Raw genomic sequence first — 19,863 nt, 5'->3', positions numbered from 1 at the left:
ATATATGAAACTGTAATATAATTAAAATATGCTAATGAAAACATAAAAATATGTTTAAATGTCCCAGGGACCCACCCTGCCCCTAGTCCCTTCTGTGTCCTGTCACACGGGGCCCACACTTCAGACAGTTTGCTCACCGGGCACTTCCCACCCCAGGCTTACTTAATGAGAGGGGAAACTTCCCGGCAACCCAGGGAAAAGCGAGATTCAACAGACCTTCGGAGCAGTTTTCCTAAAGGCAAGGGCAGGGCCATGTAATCTGAGTTGTCCAAGGGAGCCCGTGCATTCCTGGCTGCAGCTTCAAGAGTCCCCTCCTAAGCAGACCCCTGCCAGGTTTATCTGGTTTAGCTCGCACTCTGGGAAGCAGACTGCTTTCTGTGCGTGGGCTGCCGGGAGAGCAGCTCGTCCAGGATTCTGGCCGGACAGCTGCAGAATAGCTGGCATTTTTCTTTCCCCACCTCTGTATTGACAGCAGGTTTGAATCACAGGGCCCTGGTTTATATAACATATCCAGGCCAGGAATCACTTGAAAAACATGTAGGATGCCTAATTGGATCTTGTTTTCAATGAAAGGAAGGCATTGCCTGGTACATTGTGTATTTTTGTGTTTGAGGCTTTATTAAGAACATAGAAAGGCCTCAATTTTCTGCCTTTCCTGTTTCCTGTTGATTTTTTTAAAGGGGGGGAGGGGTGCCTTCCCCAGTCAGAAATATCTCAGCAGCCCACTAGTTCCAACCACATCCTGCTAACATTTTCTTATAGAAACCTATTGCTCCCTAAGCATGGTTGTATCTCATTGACAAAGTCAGACGGTGGGCCTGGTTTGACTTACCAACTTCTCAAGGAATCGGCTACACGTATGTGAGGCTAGTATAATGGCACCACTCTGTGGTGGGGAGAGGCAGGGAGAAGGTAAGAGTGTGTATCAGCCGTGACCACCACTAGGAGAGTGGTTAAGAGCGATGCTCTAAGGGAAGAGGACAGCGAAGCGGTGAGGGGTGTCCCAATGTGGGAGCGGCAGCTGCCCCGGCCTGCCACTGAGCCACCTAGATATGTGGCAGGACCTGCCTGACCTCTGGAGAACTGACAGAACAGTCTGGAAGGATCCTGCAGGCTGCTTCCTCATCTTGCCCATGTGGAGGTTGTCTGCCTTCTACCCCAGCACCCCAAACACAGAAGCTGACTTCCTAGGGCTCTGCAGGGTACTGATTCACAGAGAACATCTTGTCTCTACCAGACCTTGTAGTTTCTGTTTCCCACCTGTGTCTTCTCTCTCTCTATCACTTAGTGGCCATTCCCTGGGGTCTCAGCAGCTGTCCCACATGGCTTGTCAAGGAGTTCTTCTAGCAGAGGCGACTCCCCCACCTAATCTCTTTACTTCTTTCCAGAAAGGGCTCTGGCCCCATGTCCCCTTCACTTCATAGCTTTGTTGCATGGATCTGTTAGTTTTTACGAATGACAATGGTCCTGAGATATGTCACCTCCACATTGGCCAGAGCTGGGCTTGCATTCCCACTACCCCCACATTCTCCACTTGTGTGATAACAAGGATTCAACCAACTGCCCTCCCCTCCAGAATTTACTGTTGTGTAGTGGTTTAAAAAAAAAAAAAAAAAAAAAAAGGCTCCACAGTGCTCTCTGCAGGAGAAAAATGGCATGGCCAGGCCAGACTGCTCTAGTGTATGGCTGGGTGCCAAGCATTGTTCCCACTTTCATTTCCCCTTGTAATTCTCACGTTGGGAGGATAAAAGGGTCCATGGGTCACTCATTTAGGCACAGTCTACTGAGGTACATTTAGGAAAGTTTTTTTGTTTTTTTTGTTTTTTTTTTCTCCCAGAGGAGACTGGATGTTCGTATTGTAAGGTTTCTTCATTGTGGAAATAAATTCAGTCCGTGCAGCTGAATGAAAGGCGTGTGCTCGTGCTGGGTGCTTGGGGATGAATGTTCCACTTGAGTAATACGTCCCATTTTTCATTATGCTTGGATGGAACAGAGAGACCCCCTGGAATCCCTGGTTGTGATTAGCGTCATGAATACATTTGGCTGACCAGATTTTTACCCTGATTAAGTGCAGAATCTGTATATTTTGTTCTTGTGTGTTTGATTTTAATCACTAGATGTGGGAGCCTGAACACTTAAAAAAAAAAAAACTGCTTTACAGATGAATAGATCCCCCAGAACGTCATGAAGGAGACAGAAAGTTATTGTTAATAACTTAGATGAGTTTTTGCCCTCCCTCATTCCCAGACTGAGGTCACTCTGTCTGCGGTCACACCTGCATAAGTCGGTGTTATCCCACTGAGTCAGGATGCCGGAGGTGAGCGGGTGGCAGAGCGGCAAGGTGGAGAGGGTGCAGTGCCTCCCAGGACCCAGGAGACAGAGGTAGGGGAATGCAGGGACAAGACACAGCCCTAGCGCCCCACTCCCTTTGACTAGGTTCCAACTCCTGAGTCTCCGTGTCTGTCACTTTGCTGAGAGCTGGGTCCACTGAAGGTTTTAAACTATAGGCTCTTTGTTCTTAGCCTCAGCACCTGGAACAAAAGGCTGAGGATGAAGAGACACAGGCCTAGGACGGGATCAGGCAAAGGCAAGGAGCGAGCCCCGTGCCTGTGGTTGCCCTGGGATTCCAAGGGCAAATGGCCAAGTGACCCGGAGCTGTGATCATATCCCTGGTTTCCGAACATCCAGAATCCATCACTTGGCTTGGCAAGGACTCTGTAGAACAGTATGCAAGAAGCTCAGTTGCATGTAAAGTCCGGAAAGCCTCAACCTGGTCTGAGAGCGGACCTACAGGTTTCCCTGCTGTAGCTAGAAGCTCTATGCATCTTTGCTTACCCTCATTCATGGAGAAAGGCTTTGAGATTCTCACCAGGACAGACCAGATGCTGCCAGGAGTGACTTTTGAGTCATCACACCAGACAGTGAGCTGTGCACTAACTGAGCCACCTCCAACCTGGTAAGGTGGCCAAAGCGCATGGATGCTGGCTGAGAGGAGGGGCGAAAGACGCCTGCCAGGCATCTGCAGTCAGCCCTGGATGTACTGAAGATCAGAGAGAGGGTCTAGGATGCTGCCTGGTCTTGCTCAGCTTATGACTGACAGTAATGGCACTGAAACATGATATAGCTCCACTCTGCTAATGTTAGTGGAGAGTGAAGGTATGTGTGTGTGTGTGTGTGTGTGCGTGTATTCATATGTATGTATATATGTATGTATATGTATTTGGGTTTGTATGTGTGTATGCATGTGTGCATGCATATATATGTATGTGTGTTCATGTGTGTGTATGTAATGTGGGTTTGTATGTGTGTATACATGTGTGTATACATGTGTGTTTGCATGCATGTGTGTGCATGTGCGTATGTGTGCGTGAGTGTGTACAGAAGTGTTTGCATTCCGCAACACCGTTTTGCTCACTGTGAGAAAGGGAGAGAGCTGTGCTCACTCTTCCTGCTGAGGGGAGTCTGCTAAGAAGAGCACTGACTTCAGTGTTCCAGTTCTTACTCAGCCTCAGACCAGCTAGGACTTAGGGCAAGGTGCTCACATCTGAGCTGTAGCCAATTCATCCCATAAGGTGCCTGTGTGAAATAATGACTCATCTTATTTTTTTATTTTTTATATGTGTGTGTGTGTGTGTGTGTGTACATGTGTGTAGAAGGTCAGGGATCAGAGGCCAGAGGTCAGTCTCAGGTTTTATTCCTCATGCCATCTAGGCTGACTGACCAGTGAGTTCTGGAGGGTTCCTGTGTTCGCCTTCCCAGGGCTGGGGTTGTAGGTGCACACATAATGCCTGGCTCTTTCTCATGTGGGTTCTGGGTATTAAATTTAGGTTCTCCCTGCCTATAGATCAAAGATTGTACTGACTAAGCTATCTTCCCAGATGATTACTCATGATTTTAAATGAATTCAGCAAGTGAAATTACTTAAGGACTTAGCAAGGTATTGGGCACTCCAGTGGTAGTCATCTGGCTTTTACCTATGAGCGAGCAGGAGCTTCCCCAGGTGAAGTTGCTCAAGGTGACTTCTAAGTTGGTAAGCTGGACTGAGGCCCACCCGGAAAGTGCTGCGAGGCCTGGGTACCATAGAGTGAGAGAAGACGCTCCTTGGCTTTCTGTGCACCTTGCCTTGGTTACCTGATTTGTAAAAGACGCCTTAGCCTTACAGAGAGTCACCAAGTGAGAGCTTTGCTTCAAAGCCCCGTTCTGCTGCCAGCTTGTCAGGGCCAGGCCATCTGAAGGAACCAGAGCAGACACCTGGAGGAATCGCATCCTGCCTGACTGTGGGAGTCAGGCCGTCGCTGAGCAGCGTCTGGGGGTGATTTTCTACCACCACAGACGTTTTCTTTTCTAAAAAAGAATTCTGTCTTTCCATTAAGGAGACAACTGTCATGAGAAAGGCTCAGAAGTCTGGCAGTGCCGTGTGGATCAGTGACATTCATGAAGCCCTGAGATTATTTGATCTATCTGATACCAAGTGTCTGCATACTTGGCAGAATGAGGATAAATGACTGCCCTTTTTTTCCTCTGGCTCCTGCACATTTGGCCTAACGTGATCACAGATAGTGAATAATGGTCCAATTCAGCACTCGCTTCTGCATGATACCCCCCCTGAGGAATACAATACGCTAGTTCTTTGGTTGGCTTCTGAGTTTGATTGACAGGAAAAAAATATTAACTGCAGAGAGATTACATCTTGCCAGCATCCTAAATTCTGAAGAACAAAACCATACTTAAATTATTACTAAACCGTTTGACAGTCCCATTTTTAAAATGAACCTCCTGGAGGGGAAAACTCACTTTCCTGAAGAAAGCCTTAAAGGTTTGCAGATGATGCTGTAGTCTCTGAAACCTGTGTGTCTCAGACCAGAAGAAGGGCCCATGTTTGTTTATCTGCTTGTTTATTTTTTATAACATAGATTTATGTTATGCATGTGTGGGCATATGTAGGTCAGAAGACTGGTTGGAAAAATGTGTTCTCTCCTTGTACCTTGTGGGCTCCAAGGATCAAAGGCAGGTCGTCAGGCTTGGCTTCAAATGCCAACTGAGCCATCTTGTGAGCAGGAGCTCAGGCTTGTAGCTTACCTCAAGCTGAGGAGGGTAGAAGATGCCACTGAACCCTGTGGTCTTGGCAATGACGTTACCAACCTCTGATTTGGGCTATACATCCCAATTGGGCCCCCACCCAGGAGTCAGTTTTCAGCATAATAAAACTTTTTCTTAAACCATTCCATAAAATCATGTGTTTGTGACAAAAAAGACATCTATGAAAAGACACCATTTCATTAACTTGTGGATAGTCCCAATGCCAGAGAGGCTTTGAGGAGTCCTGTAGACAAGAAAACAGTTTGACCAGTGTTTACCCTACACGTCCCAAACCTCCCTGACCAGGAGCTCCTCCTCCTTGTTCCTGCCTGTTGCCTGGCTCCCAGGGAAGTACCTGTCTTTGCTTAACCCTGGTTGGGAGTCTCCTTCTGTGGGCAGCCTCCCTTTACACCAGGACAAAGCACAAAAGGCTGGTGTGCTAGGATGAGGAGACTGCAAAGATCTTTGCCTAACTGTGGTAGAAGGCCGCATTTACAACAGCTCACGGCAACTCTTCTCTGCCAAAAAGCTGCTGGCTGTGGACAGTGATCTCCTGAGGAATGGGTTGTCCCCTGTAAAGAGTTTCTCGTCTCTCTGTGAAATCTCATCCACCCTTGGAAGCAAAAGGAGCAGCTTTTCCACAGCCAATTTTGTTCTTTCTTGTGGCCATATATGGTACAAGATAGAGACATGGCTTGATCAACTAAAGCAGAAGGATTTTCCATGGGGCTTTGAATAAGTTGAACAGAGAAAGAAGATGTGTTCAGGGTACCATGGCTTCAAAGGATAAGAAAACAGATGCCTTCCATTTGTAACAGTATCTTCCTGACTTGGGGTAACAGTTGGTAGAATACTTACCTATCATAGATGAAACCCTGGACTCAGTACCAGTGCTACATAAACCAGGCATGTGATACATACCTGAAATCCTAGCATTCTGGAGGGAGAGGCAAGGAGGATCAGAAGTTCAAGGTCATCCTTGGCTACATAGTATGTTTGGGCTAGCCTAAGCTAACTGAGGCCCTGTCTCAAAACAAGGAAAGGTATTATTATAGGGATGGGATAGCTTCCTTCAAATGCCACAGTTGAACACTAGGTCTCTTCTGTTCATCCATATAATCGAAAGGATTTAAAATTTCATGTGTGACAAATCTTTTGATGTACAGGATGAGAGGGGTCAGGGAGGGGACAGCACAACAAAACGGGAGATGGACCAACAGACAGATACAGGTTTGAAGAGTTGATTCTGGCTTTTTAAAGTTATAGATGAAACATTAGCCAGACTTCATCATTTGGCTTCCCAGTTCTTTGCAGCAGGAGTGGAATTTGAGAAATTCCTCCTTTGAACCTCCTCAGAGAAGAGATGGGGAGTGTGGCTTTGGAAATGGAATGATGCTTCCTTCGTTTCTTTTTTTTTAAGATTTATTTATTGATATATGTAAGTACACTGTAGCTGTCTTCAGACTCTCCAGAAGAGTGCATCAGATCTCATTATGAATGGTTGTGAGCCACCATGTGGTTGCTGGGATTTTGAACTCAGAACCTTCGGGAGAGCAGTCAGTGCTCTTAACCACTGAGTCACCTCTCCAGCCCCTGCTTCCTTAGTTTCTTATATTGTTTTTTTAAGCTACCAGCAGAAAAACAAATGACCTTGTTACTCATAGTTTCACAGGGGTTTATCTAAAAACAAGCCATTGAAGAGAAACAATTACCTTGATGTATATTAGAAAGGACTCAACATAGTTGTCCCATACATTGAGAGGATAATACATTATTCCTCTGAAATGAAAAAGTCACAAGGGACACTGGGGAATTAGCAGCTCATATAAGACAGAAAGGCTTACCTTTTTGCATTTCTGAAAAAAAATGAAGAATGGTATTGGGATTTTGGAAGGCTACGCATTACAAAGCAGCTTACTGAATTTAGGCTCTAGATCACAGTCTGTATCTGTGGCTCAGACCTTCTAGAAGCCTTTGGAATTCTGGATGTGTGTGTATCTTCCCATCCCAGCCCAGGCTGGTGCCCAACCTCCGTGGCCATCATTGTGCCTGCCTTTTCTCCTTTCTTTAAAGATGGTCCTCAAGAAGTAGACAGCAGAAAGAGTGTCTTTGCTGGGCAGTGGTGGTGCACGCCTTTAATCCCAGCACTTGGGAGGCAGAGGCAGCTGGATTTCTGAGATCTAAGCCAGCCTGGTCTACAGAGTGAGTTCCAGGACAGCCAGGGCTACACAGAGAAACCCCGTTGAGAGAGGGAGGGAAAGAGGGAGGGAGGGAGACAGACAGACAGACAGACAGACAGAAACGGTCTTTCTTGATACTAGACACTGAAGCCGGATGATGTCAGTGTTTGCCTGTCATCCCAATCTAGTGAGGTAGAGACAGGAAGATCAGGAGCCCAAGGTTATCCTCAGAAACATAATGAGTTTGAGATCAGTCTGGATGGCATGAAACCTGGCTTTTAAAAAGCAACAATTAATTATAATGATGGTGATGGTGGTGGTGGTGGTGATGATTAGTTATTTTAACAATGTAAAGAAGGCTCCTTCAGCCAGCTTTAGAGTCTTCCTGCAGAGCCACTGAACAGAGCCACATCCACATGCCCATGTTATAGCTCAGAGGGCTATAATGACACCAACCAAAGCTGTTCTGAAAAACATACACTTAGGATAACTCAACTGGTTTCAATTATCCTCAGAAATCTGAATTTTCAAGATTGACACCTTGACAAATTATAGGAAATTGCAAACAGTTTCCCAGGCCCGATTATCAGATCTATTCCCCAACAGCTTTGGAGAAGATTTAGGCAGGAAATCTCCCCCAGCCAGGTTTCAAGTCACCGTAGCAATGACAGGAGCTGGGGTCAGCCGTCCTGGAGTACACTCTGTCTTTGTGCTCGTTGGCTTCAGGAATAGACCACCAACGGCTGGCTCCCCAACCGAAGCTCAGGGACAGGAGAGGCCTGGGCTGCATCTCACCTTTGCTGAAGGAGAGAGGGAAAAGTACTCAGGATAACAGTGCTTTCATTTAGAGCACATGAGTTCCTGTCAGAGAAGGCTGAGGCTGCTTGCCAAAAACAACCCAAAGGTTTTCCTTTTCTTCAAAGGCATCATGATGTTTCGAAGGAGACTTTCTCTTTATGTGGTGGTTTGTCAGTTGGACTATGGAAATTGGTCTTTTAGAACCGAGGTGCCCAGACTGGAAAGCATTGAGTCTGTCAGGAAGATCCATAAAGGCCTCTGCCATCATTGCGTGCGTGTGTGTGCGCGTGTGCGTGTGCGCGTGTGTGTGTGTGTGTGTCTATCTGTGTGTGTCTGTCTGTGTGTATGCACGCACGTGTGTATGCATTGCACACAAATATGTGTGGAGAACAGAAGGCAACCTCAAATGTAGTTTGTCAGGTGTCACTGTCTACTTGGTGGCTTTCTGAGGCAGTATCTGTCACTGACCTGGAACACACCAAGTGGACCAGGACAGCAGCAAGCCAGAACCCCAGCGATCCAGTGTCTCTGCCTCACAAGCACTGAGATTACAAGTGAGTGTCTCCATGCTGAGGACTGTAAGTGGGCTGGGCTGGGGGCGGGGGGGAATCAAGCCCTTCTTACACTGAGCTTCTCCATAGTCCTTGCCATTAGCACTGTGCACATCACACTAGAGTAGATTATATCAGAGTTTATTGTATGCAATAAGGGGGCGGGGTTGAGATGGCTCAGAATGCGAGGGCGCTCAGTGTGCAGACTTGGATCCCTGGGACCTATGTGGTGTAAGGAAAGAATCAACTGCAGAAAGTTGTTTCCAAGCATGCACATGCCAGGACACACATACAGATGCGCACGCGCGTGTGCACACACATGCACACATACACACGGAGAGAAGGGGAGGGAGAAACAGAGAGACAGGCAGGCAGGCAGGCAGATAGTAACTTTTTAAGAAGTATCTCAGTTGCGGGGCAGTGGTGGTGCATGCCTTTAATCCCAGTACTTGGGAGGAAGAGGCAGGCAGATTTCTGAGTTCAAGGCCAGCCTGGTCTACAGAGTGAGTTCCAGGACAGCCAGGGCCACACAGAGAAACCCTATCTCCAAAAACAACAACAACAACAACAAAAACAGAAGAAAACAAAAACAGAAACAAAAAAAGAAGTATTTCAGTTCTGTCCATCTCCGTATAGATACATGTTCACAGGCTGCTGAGTGAATCATGGTGTGCTTATTTTAAATGTATTTGTGCTCATCGACACTGGGCCCGGTTGCTGACCCAGCCACTCTTAGCAATATCCTCCATTCCCTTCAAGACATAAGCAGACGAGTGCCGAGAGTAGCCATCAAGACATAAGCAGACAAGTGCCGAGAGTAGCCATCAGATGACGTTCGAAGCCAGTATGACGTGGGACAAAGGAATAGATTCAATATAGAAATAAGTATTTTTTGTTTCATTTAATAGTGTTTCTTCAACCTGCCTTGCTCACAAGCCTGTATGATTCTCACCAAGTCTCTGAACCATTTGTGGTTCCTGGCGTCATGTTTTTAAGTCAACTTGAAACTTAAATGTATATTTTGAAAACATGAAATGGTTCTTTTATATGTGAGCTGGGTGCAATATACCTTGAAAAAGATAAAGATAATTCATCCGTGGGCTGTGCAAAGCAAGTCGCTTCCCAACAGTGGCTCATGTGCACTGTGGGGGATAGGATGTCCAGAACATTCTTGTGTGCTTTTCTCCTGTCCTCTCCTGCCCCCTCCTCCCCAACACATTCCTTTGCTGTAAGGCAGGGGAAGGCCCATCTACATGAGAAAAAAGGCAAGAGCTGTTAGTTATTAGAGTAGCCCTCTTCTTTCGGAAGCCCACCCCTCCCTCCGTCCTCCAGGCTTGTTTTCCTAGGACACCAGCATTTCTGAATTAACAAGGCTGACAATACCTTGTCCCAGACAGCTTCCTCCATTAGTAAACATGAGGGAGAATATTTGAGAATGAAGAAATACCCTACGCATTACTACACAGAACAGTGAAAGGACTTAGCTAGCGTGTGAGGCTAACCATGTGGTTCCCAGTGGGACAAAAATACCCATGGCTTGACCTCCTGAGGCTACTTAAAGGCTCACTGGGATTTTAATGCGAGCCCAGCTGAAAAGACTCCAGAGAAATAGTAGAAATAGTTTTGTCTTCATTCCTTTTATTAAAACCCAGAGTCTCTCTGTGTAACCCTGGAACTCACTTTATGTAGACAAAGCTGGCCTCGATCTCAGAGATCTTCATAGCTTGAAGCTAAATCCTCAGCCTTCCTTTTCTTTACCGCTTATTTTCCGGCTGTTGACGAATTATTTCCTGTTTCCTTTCTCTAAAATGTAAAGTTCATAAAGGCAGAAGATCTTTGCTTTGTGGTGGACATGTCCCAAGTGTCTGGAACAGCATTTTGTGTGTGTGATGTGCTTGATAAATAAGCGACTGATGGTGGGCACATGTTGAGTGTATGGGTGGTGGGCGGATGGGAGCAAAGATGAGTGGGTGAGTGGGTGGGGGTGGGATGGGGAACAGGAGAATGGATGATCAGGTAGAAGGAAAGGTGTGGGTGGGTGGGTGGGTGGGTAGGTGGGTGGATGGGTGTTGTCTCATTCAGCTTCTGATAAGATCCCCCGGTTAAGAGAAAGGCAATTTTGCTTGGAAAAGTGGTCCCCGACGTGAAAACTTTCATTAGCTTCAGGGCCTCTTCTGTGGTACAGCTGTTTCCTGCTGAGGGGTGTGGCTGCCCTCATCACAGATATCATCATCATCAGGAAGGCATGAGGAAAGGCAATGTCTGAAAAACACTCTGGGTATTAGAGACTGAGGTTTGCATTTCTTTAAAAGGGGGTATGTGCTGGAGATGGAGCTCAAGTTGTAAAGAGATTTCCTAGCACGCACCAAGTTCATTATTCAACCCCACATATGCTTGGAAGATAGAGGGTCATCTTCAGCTGTAGAGCAAATTTAAGGCTAGTCTGGGATGCACGAGGCGGTGCCTTTAACAACAACCAAAAACAAACAAATAGATGTCACTACTGTGGTGTTTCTGAGAGTACTGTATCAGAGAACCTGGGTTCAAATCCCAGGTATTCTATTTTAGCTGAAAGAACACAGTCATAAACAGCCCTGCCTGGCCTCAGTTTCCTTTCTTGTAAAACATTTAACAGTATGGTAAGTGGCATGCCTCCAGATATCCAGGAGACAGCCCCCCCAGGAGGGAGGGCCAAGCCCAAGAGAGCCTATGACAAACTGGTGGTGTGGGTAGGTTTGTAAGCCAGTCTCTGGTTCTACCCAGGAAAAGATCCAGCTACACCCGTGAGTTTTGGTGGAGGAGTTTTGCAGTACCCTCCCCTCCAAATCCAGATTCCCTAGTAAGTCAGGAAGATGGATGTGTTTTAAAACATTGGGAGGTCTGCTTTGGATCACCCAGAGCTGTGGCTTCCCCACGCAGCTGCGGGCAGACTCAGCCAGTTTCCCTGGCTGCCCGGCTCCCAGCGCTTGCGCCCCACACAGGGCTGCCTTGACCCAGCCTTAGCAGCCGTTGACTTTTAAATCATCAAAAGCGGCTCTATGTACAGTTTACTCTGTTGCTGGAAGGCAGCAGAACCATAGGTATTAGGAAGAGGAGGTGGGGGGAAGGAAAGAGAGCTGGGGAAGCAGCCGTTAATCCTGACAGGCTTCTGGGCACAGAAGTAGTTGCGGATGACAAAAGTTAATTAGAAACATGAGCAGTTTAACCGAAAACACTTGTGACAATTGGAAGGGCAGCCTCTCCGCTTGCAGAAATTCTCCTAGAGAATCCTTGTGGGGGAAAGTGGCCGCTGTTAGGTAAGTCCTGTCACTGACTTTGCAAGCAGTGCAAAGGGGGTGATGGGCTTGGGCTTGGGGGTGGGGGACAGGCTCAGTGGGGGGTGTTTCCTCTGTCTCCTAGCCACTTTCTCTAGCAGCTACTGGCACTTGGAGCCACTGGTGCATCATGGCAGTTCCGTCTGAAGAAGGGACTGCAGTTTAGAGGGCTCGCTGATGCTGGGCCACTGCGGTAAGTGACAGGACAGTAACAGGGGAGCCCACACTTCCCAGAATGGTCCTGGCACTTGTATGGAAATACCTTCGGTGGATTTCTGAGAAAAGACTGTGGGCAAGGAAACATGCATTGAGTGCCAAAGGGGAAGCCTTGACTTCTAGATAACTTGTGTTTTCTCGCCGTGTGTGTGTGTGTGTGTGTGTGTGTGTGTGTGTGTTAGAGATGGGGGTTGGGGTGCATACTCACGTTGTGTGCTTAAGTAAAAGAAGGTCTCTTAAGTCTGTTCTGTTTGTAAACCTTTAAAAAAAAAAGCCAACATAATCTCTCCATTGCACAACTGCTCAGTATATTTGGCCGTTAACGGAAAGGTTGGTGGTTCACGCCCACTCTGGGATGTGTGGGTTTTAAGTGTTCACTGGGTAGAACTCATTTCTCTCCACTGTGAATTCCCAAGTGAATACAGAGAATATGCCTCACCAGTTTCCCTGAACAGGATAGGACAAAGTGAAATTCTTTAGGATGGGCATGGTGGCTCACTCAAGAGGCAGAGGCAGAGGCAGGCAAATCTCTGAGTTCAAGGCCAGCCTGGTCTACAGGGTGAGTTGCTAGACAGCCAGGGCTACACAGAGAAATCTTGTCATGAGAGAGAGGAAGAAAGGAAGGAAGGAAGGAAGGAAGGAAGGAAGGAAGGAAGGAAGGAAGGAAGGAAGGAAGGAAGGAAGGAAAAGGGAAAAAGGAAAGAAGGAAAAGTGGCAACATAGAAAAATCTTACATAGGAATTATCAACTTTTATGAACAATGTATTTTTCATTTAAAATTGCTGGTTTCTCCTCAGTTTCTATTTTTACTTACTTTGGGTCTGTTTTCATGTCTATGATAAATTGTCTTCTAAAAGTTGAGTACTTCTTGACTGTTGTTCACAACTGGAATTCTGGGTTCAGTCACTTAAAGCAGTTATTCCCTACACCCTCAAATACCACAGGAGTGGTATGTGGTGGCAGTAAAGGATTTTCTCTTTCTTTCCGGTAGATTATTTACATTCTTAGTTGTGCTCTGCATGGTACTGTTAAGATTGGCATGTGTTTATAAGAACAGACACAACCAAGATGTGGTGAGGCTGGGGGAGGTGCCGTGTGAACAGCGTGCGTCGGAGGACAGAGGGATGAACTGGGTTTAAATTGTAACCACAGATACTCCTCACCTCCAGTAACGGAGCTTCAGGGCACATGGGTGGGGAACGGCCCGCTGGGTAGCCTTGGCCGGCTGGGTAGCCATGGCCGGCTGGGTAGCCGTGGCTGGCTGGGTAGCTGTGGCTGGCCTTCCTGAGTCTTCAGTGTAGCTCAGTAACTATGACTCAGGTCGCTTTCCCTTCCCTGTCTCTGCAGAGCCATTGGCAAGCTCAGCCTCCTCCCATCCCGGAATGAGCGAAAATGTACCTGCACCCTTGGAGAACAGCCCTGCCATCCCTGTTAACTGCTCCTCCTCCGCCATCCCCCAGCCCAGCATGACCTCCAAGCCTTGGCGCAGCAAGTCCCTCAGCGTGAAGCACAGTGCCACGTCATCCATGCTGTCCGTCAAACCCGCTGGGCCCGAGGCCCCCAGGCCCACGCCTGAAGCCGTGAAGCCTGCCCCCAACAACCAGAGATCCATGTTGGAGAAGCTCAAACTTTTCAACAGCAAGGGAGGCTCCAAAGCAGGCGAGGGCTCAGCATCCCGGGACACGAGCTGTGAGCGGCTCGAGATCCTGCCCAGCTTTGAGGAGAGTGAAGAGTTGGAGGCCGCTAACAGGGCGCTTTCTACTGCAGGCCCTGCATCCAGCAGCCCCAAGATTGCGCTCAAGGGCATTGCGCAGAGGACTTTCAGCAGGGCGCTTACCAATAAGAAGAGCTCCCCAAAGGGTAATGAGAAAGAGAAGGAGAAGCAGCAGCGGGAGAAGGAGAAGGAGAAAGAGAAGGGCAAGGACCTCACCAAGAGAGTCTCCGTGACCGACCGGCCTGACCTCAAGGAAGAACCCAAGGAAGAGCTCGGTGGGGTGGTTGCGACTGAGATGCCGAAGAAGTCCTCCAAGATCGCCAGCTTCATCCCCAAAGGCGGCAAGCTCAACAGCACCAAGAAGGAGGCTGCGGCTCCATCGCACAGCGGCATACCAAAGCCAGGAATGAAGAACATGCCTGGGAAGTCCCCAAGTGCCCCCATACCTCCCAAGGAAGGAGAGAGGAGCAGAGGGAAGCTGAGCTCGGGGCTGCCTCCCCAGAAGGCCCAGCTGGACAGCAGGCACTCTAGCTCCTCCTCCAGCCTGGCATCCTCAGAGGGCAAAGGCCCCGGAGGGAGCTCTCTGAACCACAGCATCAGCAGCCAAACCGTCAGCGGCTCCATCGGGACCACACAGACCACTGGAAGCAATACCGTCAGCGTTCAGTTACCTCAGCCTCAGCAGCAATACAACCATCCCAACACAGCCACGGTTGCACCTTTTCTGTACAGGTAGGCAACACCCGCTACCCCTGGGTAACGATGAAGAGCCAGGCTGCTGGCTCTGTCCGTGCAGGGCCCGGGAGAGCAGGTGAGACAACAGCTAACGTGACACATAGTTCTATTCCTGGTGCATTCAAGTGGGCAGTTACTATAGCAGGGCAGCATCGAGGCGGGGGACATTGTGAGCTGACCCCAGGATGAGGAGGTTTCACCAGGCCTGTGGGGACGGAAGCATTTCAGAAATGCTAGAAGCATGCAGGTAGGTCTGAATATCCAGGGTGGCTGCTCTCGTGTCACCTGAAATGAATTGTAACGTATGCCAAGCGGACTGAAGACTACTCTGCTATGTGACATTTCTTAGGGCGGCATTGGTGCTGAGCGTGCTGAGTCTGGCAATCCCTTATTACCTCCCATGGCTTTCTGAGAACTAGGAGGAGGAGATAAGATTGAAAGGGCCAGCTGGGCAGTGCTGGCACATGCCTTTAATCCCTTGGCACTTGGGAGACAGAGGTAGGTGGCTCTCCAGGTTCAAGGCCAGCCTGATCTACATGGTGAGTTCCAGGATTGCCAGGTCGACAGAGAAACCCTGTCTCAAAAAAAAAAAAAACCAAAAAAAAAAAAAAAACCCAAATAATAGGGCTCAGCGGTCAAGAGCACGGACTACTCTTCCAGAGGTCCCGAGTTCAAATCCCAGCAACCACATGATGGCTTACAACCATCTGTAATGAGATCTGATGATCTCTTCTGGTGTACTATAATAATAGTAATAGTAGTAGTAGTAATAAGATTGACAAGGGCCATCCTAGAACAAGAAATGTATTAGGCTAAAGTCCGCCATCCTTTTCCTGTCTCAGAAACCCTGTGTCCCTGGCACATCTGTAGAACCCCAGCAGCCCAGTAGAACTAGGTGCTATCTGCTCCTTATCGTTCTGTCCTGAGCCACTCTGCTCTGCCCCACCCCACTCCCACACTGAGGCAGACACCTGCAGCATGTGCACAAACTCCTTGGGCTCATGGAAGCTCCCGGCCTGCTGAGAGGGCTGCTGAGAGCGTTGGCTCATGGGGCTGGCTCATGGGGCTTTCCCTGGTCCTGTGCTGGAGAGGGATAGTGTACCTGACCCCACTTCACAGCTAGGTGTCCCCCAGCACCTGTGCATATAGCAAAATGATCCAACGGCACATTCTGCCCACCCCCAAAGCACAGAAACACAACCGTGTTCGCACACTCAAAGCCCGTGCATGCATCAACAGCTGCACACAAGTACAGACACAGTTACACATCCATGTGCCAAATGCAAATGTGTGTTCACATGGGTGCATTCGCACACAAGTTCGGGTGTGTGCAGTCACACCCACACTTTCAGCTTCTTATGTTTGCAAGACTCCCCAAAGAATTAGATGTTCCCTCTCTCCCTGCCTGAATTCTGTTCCTGTGAACTCTTAGGCTTCCTGTCACAAGAGATGTCAGGAGAAAGCTGGCCAGCATCCATGCAGGACAGGGGCGGTGCCAGGCTTCTTCTTGTCCCATGTTTACTCTCCTCTGCCCAGTTCCCCCTCCCCCCACCCCCACCCCCCCCACCCCCATCCCACACTCCCCCGCTTTTCCAAGAGTCATGGCCGTCTCCTCTGATTGGCAGACAGTTCTGTTTTGTTCAGCCATCAGCTCAGCTAACAGTGTGGAGAAGCACACCAGGGCGTCTTTCAGTAGAGGCCTGGTGAGGCTGCATGCATGGCTTCTCGTGAGTTGTTTTCTGAAGCGTGGAGGTAGGATTGGGGCAATCCTAGCAGCATTCCCAGTGCCATGGGGTGATGCACATTCAAGCTACTTGACCGCTTCTTACTCGCCACTTTAAGACATGCGAGTGTCTGGGCCCCAGCTGTCGCAGCGCCATCTTTATTGTGACTGTGAGCCCTTTGGCAGACTAGAAAGCAAACATTCACTTATTATTATTATTATTATTACTATTATTATTATTTCAAGCTTTTCTATGGGAAGAAGGGTTTCTTGTGACTAATGTGTGAGGAGCAGGAGGAAAGGAACCTCCCAGACACTCAAGGCCTGTCTTCCCTGTGGGTACTCACTCTGGGCGAAGTCCTCTTTGGAGGAGCCGGTGAAGAGAGACTGGAACGAAGAGACCCAGATAGGAACTGGACCACAGCACCCTGCCCTGTGTCTGCTGGGACCACCCACTGCGGTCTTAGGCACTGGCCACAGAGACAGGTAGCCATTGCTTATGAATCAAATGTGTGCAAAGACCCAGCTAAGGGCTTCTTCATCCTAATTCCCTGAGACATCCCAGTTTTGTGAGCTAGCTTGCTTTTAAAATTCTAGTTCTAAGCTGGGCGGTGGTAGCGCACGCCTGTCATCCCAGCACTCTGGGAGGCAGAGGCAGGCGGATTTCTGAGTTCAAGGCCAGCCTGGTCTACAGAGTGAGCTCCAGGACAGCCAGGGCTATACAGAGAAACCCTGTTTTGAAAAAAACAAAACCAAAAAAAAAAAAAAAATTCTAGTTCTATAGATGAGCAACTGATGCTCAAACCAGGAAATGTGTTCCAAATCACAGATGTGGCGATTAGAAGAACCTATGTTTAAAACCAAGCCTGGCCGATGGGCACGGGGGCAGAGTATTCCAGAGGCAAAGATAGGTCCATCTTGGAGTTCCAGGCAGCCAGGGCTATACAAAGAAGCACTGTCTCAAAGAAACAGATAAACAAAAACAAAAACAAAAGAAAAAAACCCAAGTCTGTCTAACTATAGGATCCATATTGTCTTACTGTCTAGTCACGGACTCTTGGTGCTTCAGAGATGGCTCAGCCGTTAAAAGCACCGCCGCTGTCTCAGAGAACCTGGGTTTGTTCCCCAGCACCAGTATGGTGGCTCACAACTATGCATTAACTCCAGTTCCAGGGGATTTGATGCCTTCTTCTAGCCTCTATGAGTACTGCACATATCTGTTACACATATGTACATGAGGGCAAAACCCTCCTACATGCCTGGCATGTAAGATAAGATAGATCTAAAAAACATTTTTAAAGCAGAAATCTTTACATGCACAGTAAAAGAACTGCAGTTCACAGTATCCGATTGTCTCAAGCCTAAGCCCAGGTGTCTCAGGCAGGGTTTGTTGACATTCTGTGGGACGATGACAGGACGATGGCAGGGTCATTGCAGAATACACATGTATGTTCAGAAGAACAGGGCTGCAGCGATGTAACACAAGCAAAGAAGGAGGTGCTCTGCTCCTCTAGAGGGCGCACCGCCACTTGGCACCAGCAGATGGCGCCCTGCAAGACTGAGCTCAGTAGTTCCAGATCCATCTATCCATCCATCCATCCTCCCTTCCTCCATCCTCTCTCCCTCCTTCCCTTCATTCCTTTCTTCCACTGGCTGAAGGCAAAAATTCAGATACTTATGTGAAATCTCCCAAATTTTAAAGATTTTTTTTTAATTTTTAATTTTTTGGTTTTTCGAGGCAGGGTTTCTCTGTATAGCCCTGGGTGTCCTGGAACTTACACTGTAGACCAGGCTGGCCTCAAACTCAGAAATCTACCTGCCTCTGCCTCCCAAGTGCTGGGATTAAAGGCATGCGTCACCACCATGCAGCTAAATTTATTTTTAGTATTTTTAGTTATGTATGTGTGTGGCTGAAGCTATGCACATGAGTAACAGTGCCTATGAAGGCCACGGGCAGCAGAGCCCCTGGATATGGAGTTACAGAGTTAATTATAAGTCACTCTTTGTGGGTGCTGGAAATTAAACCTGGGTCCTCTGCAAGAGCAGTATGTACTCTCATCTGCTGAGTTATCTCTCCAGCCCCGACACCTCACGAATTTTGAATAATGAACTAATTTGCCAGGTATGGTGGCACATGACTTTAATCCCAGCACTCATGAGGCAGGTGTGGGCAGATCTCTTAGAGTTCGAGGTCATCTAGTCTACCTCACTATGTAGACTAGAGTTCTAGGACAGTGATAACTATGTAGAAAGACAGAGAGATAGGAACAGAGAAACAGAGACAGAGAGATAGAGAGACAGAGATAAGAGAGACAGAAACAGAGGGCATGCTAATATACTTTATAAAAATACTGTTCAAAATGCAAACAGTATTTTAGCAGTTGTAGGCTAGTTGTATACCTGCCTGGCTTTCATTTAGAAACATTGGGATTCCAAGCAATTGTACCTATTTTAGGGCATTTATAAGTCCCAAGTAGATGGCAGAGCTTCAAACTCTGGCTGTGCGGGTAAACAAGAACACTGGGATAATAATAAACCTTTAAAGGGGTGGCTATGGGAACTAGGGGTACATGGCTTCCGTGGGACAGAAGAAGAACAAAGAACAGTGGGAGGTTTGAAGTTATCAGTTCATCTTCCATAGTACATCCACACTTTTGGCACATTCTAGGGCCTGGGGATATTTCTCCATGCTAGAACACGTGCCACTCATGCACGGAGCCCTTGGGTTCAATCCCAGACAAAAATGGTGGTGGTGGTGGTGGGGGAGGCATGCTCTCTTCCTGGTGGTGAAAAGTAGTTGGATCACTCCAGGCCTCAATGCACAGTCACCCGATGTCACTGGCAAGGTCTGAGTAAGCCAAAGCGGCCAGATACCTCCCCTGCAACCAGCCACTGGTTCAATCTGCTTGACAAAGACAGGGCCTGGGGGGAAGGGTTGGGAAAGTACAGATCTCAGTCAAGTGTTGAAATAATGATCAATGAGACCTTTCATGTCGGAGGATCTGAGCTGCGAATCAGAAACCTGGAGGGTAGACACAGCTGCTTGGCACCCATTCCTGCCCTCCTCACACTCACCTTTTCGGAGAGAGCTGCGTCAAGAGGGTTGTGGGGGGAGAGGGACTGTCAGTGGAATCGTATGTATGCTTTATTTGCCGGTGCTGTACGTAAGTCTGAATGTCCGAACTACCCGGCACCCTCCGGCATGTTTCTAGTTGGACCCTCACTGAGAAATGGCAGCCCCTCTTTTGGGGCTTTGAATATTTCATCTTTCTGGGCTCAGTCGCTCTCTCCACGTGTGGCTGTTGAATTATTTAGAGTCGGTCTGCTGGCCAGCTCTGCTCCTCGCTGCTTGCTTAGCAGGCCATGGCGAGCGGAGCGGCTCGGATGTGAGGGCTGCCACTCCTGATGATTGGGTCCGCTCTGATTTGTATGTAAAGGTCCCAGACAGACACCGAGGGGAATGTCACTGCCGAGTCCAGCTCAGCGGGTGTGAGCATGGAGCCCAGCCACTACACCAAGAGTGGACAGCCTGCTCTGGAAGAACTCACTGGTG

General features: G+C 48.2%; 1 protein-coding gene across 3 annotated transcripts in view; it reads left to right on the top strand.

Annotated features, from left to right (window-relative positions):
- Nav2 (neuron navigator 2) overlaps positions 1-19,863 on the top strand; it is a 364,636-nt gene that overhangs the window by 192,852 nt on the left and 151,921 nt on the right. For 2 of the 3 annotated variants that reach the window (XM_052162012.1, XM_052162003.1), the window contains exons 7-8: positions 13,486-14,584; positions 19,748-19,860. In XM_052162012.1, coding sequence (XP_052017972.1) covers positions 13,486-14,584; positions 19,748-19,860 — 1,212 coding nt within the window. Of the gene's footprint in view, positions 1-11,395; positions 11,905-13,485; positions 14,585-19,747; positions 19,861-19,863 lie in introns of those variants that run through there. The other variant, XM_052162022.1, reaches the window with a different exon arrangement.

This window comes from Apodemus sylvaticus, chromosome 1 (assembly GCF_947179515.1).
Source record: "Apodemus sylvaticus chromosome 1, mApoSyl1.1, whole genome shotgun sequence".
In the NCBI taxonomy this organism is placed as follows: Eukaryota; Metazoa; Chordata; class Mammalia; order Rodentia; family Muridae; genus Apodemus; species Apodemus sylvaticus.
Note: the sequence above shows the minus strand (reverse complement) of the source record. Positions and strands in the feature narration are given on the sequence as shown.